The sequence below is a fragment of the Eutrigla gurnardus genome (genome assembly GCF_963514095.1).
Source record: "Eutrigla gurnardus genome assembly, chromosome: 11".
NCBI classification, from domain to species: domain Eukaryota; kingdom Metazoa; phylum Chordata; class Actinopteri; order Perciformes; family Triglidae; genus Eutrigla; species Eutrigla gurnardus.
In genome coordinates, this window is record NC_139925.1 from 1,681,171 (window position 1) to 1,688,300 (window position 7,130).

General features: G+C 49.2%; 1 protein-coding gene across 3 annotated transcripts in view; it reads left to right on the forward strand.

The window, feature by feature from the left end:
* cul9 (cullin 9) overlaps positions 1 to 5,997 on the forward strand; it is a 32,354-nt gene extending 26,357 nt beyond the window's left edge. For all 3 annotated transcript variants that reach the window (XM_084021399.1, XM_084021398.1, XM_084021400.1), the window contains 11 exons: positions 1,279 to 1,527; positions 1,611 to 1,751; positions 1,923 to 2,087; positions 2,175 to 2,338; positions 3,465 to 3,558; positions 3,649 to 3,723; positions 3,837 to 3,947; positions 4,038 to 4,155; positions 4,235 to 4,368; positions 4,606 to 4,697; positions 4,841 to 5,997. In XM_084021399.1, the coding sequence (XP_083877525.1) occupies positions 1,279 to 1,527; positions 1,611 to 1,751; positions 1,923 to 2,087; positions 2,175 to 2,338; positions 3,465 to 3,558; positions 3,649 to 3,723; positions 3,837 to 3,947; positions 4,038 to 4,155; positions 4,235 to 4,368; positions 4,606 to 4,697; positions 4,841 to 5,060 (1,563 nt within the window). In that variant the 3' untranslated portion in view covers positions 5,061 to 5,997. The remainder of the gene's footprint in view (positions 1 to 1,278; positions 1,528 to 1,610; positions 1,752 to 1,922; positions 2,088 to 2,174; positions 2,339 to 3,464; positions 3,559 to 3,648; positions 3,724 to 3,836; positions 3,948 to 4,037; positions 4,156 to 4,234; positions 4,369 to 4,605; positions 4,698 to 4,840) is intronic.
* The last annotated feature ends 1,133 nt before the right edge of the window (positions 5,998 to 7,130 follow it).

Below are 7,130 nucleotides of genomic sequence, written 5' to 3' on the forward strand. Positions count from 1 at the left end.
GTATCCCTCTCTGTCTCTCCGGTGTGTTCAGGCGTCAGACAGACAGGTGATGTCGCCCTTCTCTGTCTCTCCGGTGTGTTCAGGTGTAAGACAGACAGGTGATGTCGCCCCTTTCTGTCTCTCCGGTGTGTTCAGGCGTCAGACAGACAGGTGATGTCGCCCTTCTCTGTCTCTCCGGTGTGTTCAGGTGTAAGACAGACAGGTGATGTCGCCCCTTTCTGTCTCTCCGGTGTGTTCAGGTGTCAGACAGACAGGAAACGTCTTCTTCTCTGTCTCTCAGGTGTGTTCAGGTGTCAGACAGACAGGTGATGTCACCCTCTCTGTCTCTCGTGTGTGTTCACGTGTCAGACAGACAGGTGATGTCGCCCTCTCTGTCTCTCCGGTGTGTTCAGGTGTCAGACAGACAGGTGATGTATCCCTCTCTGTCTCTCCGGTGTGTTCAGGCGTCAGACAGACAGGTGATGTCGCCCTTCTCTGTCTCTCCGGTGTGTTCAGGTGTAAGACAGACAGGTGATGTCGCCCTCTCTGTCTCTCAGGTGTGTTCAGGCGTCAGACAGACAGGTGATGTCTCTCAGGTGTCAGACAGACAGGTGATGTCGCCCTCTCTGTCTCTCAGGTGTGTTCAGGCGTCAGACAGACAGGTGATGTCTCTCAGGTGTCAGACAGACAGGTGATGTCGCCCTCTCTGTCTCTCAGGTGTGTTCAGTTGTCAGACAGACAGGTGATGTCTCTCAGGTATGTTCAGGTGTCAGACAGACAGGTGATGTCGCCCTCTCTGTCTCTCAGGTGTGTTCAGGTGTCAGACAGGCAGGTGATGTCGCCCTCTCTGTCTCTCAGGTGTGTTCAGGCGTCAGACAGACAGGTGATGTCTCTCAGGTGTCAGACAGACAGGTGATGTCGCCCTCTCTGTCTCTCAGGTGTGTTCAGGTGTCAGACAGACAGGGGATGTCTCTCAGGTGTGTTTAGGCGTCAGACAGACAGGTGATGTCTCTCAGGTGTGTTCAGGTGTCAGACAGACAGGTGATGTCGCCCTCTCTGTCTCTCAGGTGTGTTCAGGTGTCAGACAGACAGGTGATGTCTCTCAGGTGTGTTCAGGTGTCAGACAGACAGGTGATGTTGCCCTCTCTGTCTCTCAGGTGTGTTCAGGTGTCAGACAGACAGGTGATGTTGCCCTCTCTGTCTCTCCGGTGTGTTCAGGTGTCAGACAGACAGGTGATGTCTCTCAGGTGTGTTTAGGTCTCAAGACAGACAGATGATGTCGCCCTCTCTGTCTCTCAGGTATCGGGGACTCTGAGTCTGGACCTGGACCGGGCCGAACACCTCCTGGTCCACTGTAAGTGGAATGTGGACCTGGTGGTCCAGCGGTACACGGATGACGCCGACACCCTCATCATGGCCGCCGGGCTCAAGAGTCTGAACCCTCAGCCGCCGCCGAGCCCCGCCTCCACCTGCCCCGTGTGCCTCGTCCCCCGGAGCGTCGCCACGGAGACGGTGCCCTCGCTGAGCTGCCTGCACTACTGCTGCAGGGTGGGACCTACACACACACACACACACACACACACACACACACACACCATGTGCTGATGGTGCTGATTGGTTCTGGGTTACAGTCGTGCTGGCAGGAGTACCTGACGGCGAGGATCGAACAGAACCTGGTGATGAACTGTAACTGTCCAATCACAGACTGCCAGGCTCAGCCCACCTCGCTCTTCTTCCTCAGCATCCTCACCGACAAGGACACCATCGCCAAGGTAACACGCCCACCTGTGACATCATAGCTGATCAACATGATTTTACATCTTCGTTGTTTTGACCGACCGTCACATGATCAGAGATGAATAATCCATGAGTGGTTTAATTGTGTGTTCATCATTGATTTCTGGTTGTTGTTGATGGCGTGACTCCTCCTTCTCTGCTGTCAGTATGAGAATGCCTTGCTCAGAGGCTACGTGGAGTGCTGCTCCAACCTGACGTGGTGCACCAACCCTCAGGGCTGTGACCAGATCCTGTGTAAGGAGAACATGGGCAGCATGGGGACCTGCTCCAAGTGCTGCTGGTCCTCCTGCTTCAGCTGCAACTTCCCCGAGGTCAGAGGTCACACACACACATAGACACACACACACACACACGTAGAGGTGTGAGTCCAGCAGACTGACGGTGACCCCCCCCTCCAGGCCCACTACCCAGCCAGCTGCAGCCACATGTCCCAGTGGATGGACGATGGAGGCTACTATGAAGGCATGAACATGGAGGCTCAGAGCAAACACCTCGCCAAGCTCATCTCCAAACGCTGCCCCAGCTGCCAGGCCCAGATTGAGAAGAACGAAGGCTGCCTGCAGTACGTACACCCGCCTGGGGGGGCTGTGGTGGTGATGAAGATGATGGTGATGATGATGATGATCATGGTGGTGATGGAGGTGATGGTGATCATGGTGGTGATGATGATGGTGATGATGGTGGTGATGGTGATGATGGTGGTGATGGTGATCATGGTGGTGGTGATGATGATGGTGATCATGGTGGTGATGATGATGGTGATCATGGTGGTGATGGTGAGCATGGTGGTGATGGTGATGATGATGGTGATGATGGTGGTGATGATGATGATGGTGATCATGGTGGTGATGATGATGGTGATCATGGTGGTGATGGTGATGATGATGGTGATCATCATGGTGATGGTGATCATGGTGATGGTGATCATGGTGATGGTGATGATGGTGATCGTGATGGTGATCATGGTGGTGATGATGATGGTGATCATGGTGGTGATGGTGATCATGGTGGTGATGGTGATGATGGTGATCATGGTGGTGATGATGGTGATCATGGTGGTGATGGTGATCATGGTGGTGATGATGATGGTGATCATGGTGGTGATGGTGGTGATGATGGTGATCATGGTGGTGGTGATGATGATGGTGATCATGGTGGTGATGGTGATGATGATGATGGTGATCATGGTGGTGATGGTGATCATGGTGGTGATGCTAATGATGATGGTGATCATGGTGGTGATGATGATGGTGATCATGGTGATGATGGTGATCATGGTGGTGATGATGATGATGGTGATCATGGTGGTGATGGTGGTGATGGTGATCATGGTGGTGATGGTAATGATGATGGTGATCATGGTGGTGATGGTGATGATGATGGTGATCATGGTGGTGATGGTGATGATGGTGATCATGGTGGTGATGGTGATGATGATGGTGATCATGGTGGTGATGATGATGGTGATCATGGTGGTGATGGTGATCATGGTAGTGATGGTAATGATGATGGTGATCATGGTGGTGATGATGATGATCGTGATGGTGGTGATGGTGATGATGATGATGGTGGTGATAACGGTGATGATGATTATCATGGTGGTGATGATGATCATGGTGGTGATGATGATGGTGATGATGATCATGGTGATGATGGTGATGATGATGGGTCTGTCCCTCTCTCCTTAGTATGACCTGTGCCAAGTGTAACCACGGTTTCTGCTGGCGGTGTCTGAAACCATGGAAACCAACACACAAAGATTACTACAACTGCTCCGCTATGGTTGGTTCACACACGTCACATGATCACAGTCAGCACACGGATCAAAGAAAACAGTATAAATGTGTATTTGTTGACCTTGTCGTGTTGCAGGTGAGTAAAGCAGCTCGGCAGGAGAAGAAGTTCCAGGATTATAATGAGCGATGCACCTTTCACCACCAGGCCAAGGTACCTGTTCTCTGACTGTTATTGTGAAGCAGCCTGATGACTACAGTCCTGTGTATACTATATGTGACCCGGAGTCCTGAAGGGGTCTCAGAGGATCTGGTTTTCTGTTGCAGGACTTTGCCATCACCCTGGAGAACAAAGTGTCGTCCATTAATGAAGCGCTGCAGATGAAGTCGTTGACCTTTGTTATCGACGCCTGTAAAGTCCTCGCTCAGGCTCGTAAGGTAACGCCGTCCTCCTCACACTGGGTCCTCCTCACACTGGGTCCTCCTCACACTGGGTCCTCCTGACTGGTCTCTGCTGGTTGTCTGCAGGTTCTGGCCTACTCCTGCGTCTACAGCTACTACAACCAGGAGACGGAGAAGATGGATGTGATGGAGCAGCAGACGGAGGCTCTGGACCTGCACACCAACGCTCTGCAGATCCTGCTGGGTAGGACTTGCATCCTCATCACCACAAACGCAGGTCCTGCTCTTTCAACTGGTCTTACTGGTGCTGTCTTTGTTTTCAGAGGAGACTCTGCTGCAATGCACTGACCTGGCCTCGTGTGTCCGGCTCCTGAAACCAGACCACCTCAACACTGGACTGGAACTGATCCGACGCATCCAGGAGCGCTTGCTGGCCATCTTGCAGCACTCCACCCAGGTACAGGTCTAAAGGAGTGCCGAAACCAGTAGAAACCAGGTCTAAAGAGGCTCTGAAACCAGTAGAAACCAGGTGTAAAGAAGCTCTGAAACCAGTAGAAAACGGGTCTAAAGAGGCTCTGAAACCAGTAGAAAACGGGTCTAAAGAGACTCTGAGACCAGTAGAAACTAGACCAGTGGACCTCCAGTATGATGCAGTCTTGTAGGTGACGGTTTGTTGTGTTTCTGTGTGATCCAGGACTTCAGGGTGGGTTATCAGTCCAAGAGCAGCCAGGAACCAGAACCCACTCAGACCTCCAACCTGTCCAACAACACTGACGCCAACAAAGTGTGAGTTTGACTCGAAACCAGTAGAAACAGGTCTAAAGAGGCTCTGAAACCAGAAGAAACCAGGTCACTTTAAATCTGCTCAAATTAAAAATCCAAATGGTGAATGAAGCTTGTAAATGAAAGGAGTTGTTGTCATGTGTCAGGGCGAAGACTCACGTGTCGGAGTCCGGAGACTCAGACAACAACAACTACACGGGTGAGGAGGGCGGCGACGAGGCGGAGGACGAGGACGACGAGTACGACGAAGAGTACGTCCCCGAGTGGCACGAGGACTACGACGAGGACGACATCGACGAGGACGATTTCTTCTCCGACGACGATGAGTCCGAGAACCTGGAGAGGGACTTCAGCCCCTTCGACTGAGCCGGGACCATGAGGATCTCCCAGACCCTGCCACGGCCCCGCCCCCTCAACTGAGACCGTCAGGAGGGACCGGAGACGATCAGAGGGACGTCCTTCTTCACCCGAACCCCCCCGACCCCCAAACACAGCTGCACTCACTTTCCACTTCCTGTATGTCACCTTCATGTTCTTGTCGACGTCCGGAGGAAATGCAGACTGAATCCTGAATTCTGATCTGACATGAAAGTGACTTGAGTTTCTTTTAAACCAGTTTGATCCAGTTTGAATATGGTTTTAAGGAAGGTTAAACCCAGTTTAAAACAGTTTGGATTTTTACTTTTGTTCCAGAACGTCGACATTGATCATACACATTTTATTTTGTAAGAATTCAGATTAAAATTTTACGGTTGAGCTTTGGTTTCTCTGATTTTATGATTCTGGCTTTAAACTGAGAACTTTGTTTTTCCTTGAGATCTCTTGTGTCCTGAGAAGCTGGTTCTGGCTCTGCTGGTGGTTTTTGGTTTTGCCTATCGGGCCTGACAGCGATGCTGAAGGATCTCTGTAAATGAATAAAGAAGCAGAGAGAGGGATTAGGAATCCAGACTGTTAGTTTCACGTTCTGCCTTGATTCGTGTTGATGATGGAGGTGGCCTTCGTGGGAGAGAAGAACATAGAAAGTAATGCAGCTCTGGTTTTTTACATGTTGTAGAGTCGGATGTGTGTATGCATCTGAAGTATCACTGCAATAACTGATGGATTCTCTGCTCAGCAAAGACTCTGTTTTCTGTCTGTAGAAGGACGTCGGGTTCGTTCTGCTTGAAGGAGAACTGATATTCTGTTTTATTTTGACAGATCCTATATTCATATTGTTAATGTTCTATAATGTTCTTCTGGTTTCTCTGTTGGAGTCGAGCGACTTCAGCCAGCAAACTAAATAAAAGCTTTTTCTGCTACGCTGCAGGACGACTCGCTTCATGAGCAACACGCCACTTCATCATAGATACATGCATCATGCTGATGAATTCTTCTTTAAACAGAGTCAACATGAGTGGAACGTATGAAGAGTGCTTCATGGAGGTCCTGTTAAATGATTCAAGATTCACATGATAAAACATTTATCTGAGATGTGAACATTACTGACTTTTAAATAGTCCTCATTTATATAGTGCTTTTATCCAAAGCTTTACAGGAATGACTGACATTCACCCATTCATTCACACATTCCCACACCGATGGCGGAGTCAACCACGCAGGGCGACGCCAGCTCGTCAGGAGCAATTAGGGCGAGGTGTCGTGCTCAGGCACTTTTACTGACACGTCTCCTTGGATTATTTTTCTTTTTTTAATAGAAAGTAAACAATCGTAAATAATTTGGTTCTTTAAGTTCATCTAGAGATGTAATACAGTAATAAACCTTCAACTCCAGAATAGTTTGAGTCAAGATTTATATTTATAAGTACAAACATTTCAGAAATAAAACAATGGTTGGCCTCACAATCCCATAATATTTATGTATACATGTATCTGGGTATTTATTCGTAGTGTTGATTGATTTATTTTACTCTTGAGCACTTTGTGATTTGTAAATTAAAGGTGCGTTATAAATAAAATGTATTATTATTGTTGTTGTTGTTGAAATCTGGGGCCCGTTGCACAAAACTAGGATTAAGACATCCAGGATAAGTGACTGAGCTGAGCTCAATCGATCCAAAACAACAGCGTCCAGGCTTAATGGGTTGCACAAAGACCAAGCCAGGATGAGCAGACATGGATTCATCAAGCCAGGTGAAACCGATCCTGGATAGGTGCGCGCTCACGGCTCCCTCAAATAGACCCCGCCGCCGATCACAGATTCACTGACTATCCATGGCAAATAGCCGGAGGCAGATATCCTCATGGAGGCATACGAGGAGGTTAAACACTTAATTACAAAGAAAGGCAACATCGCCACAGCTATAAAGCAAAGAGAAAAAGCGTGGCAAAGTATTGCTGACCGCCTGAATGTGTAAGTAGTGCACAATTACACACTCACCGCTCCGCTGAAACATCACTATTACAATCCAAATAGTTAATTCACATCAACAAAAACGC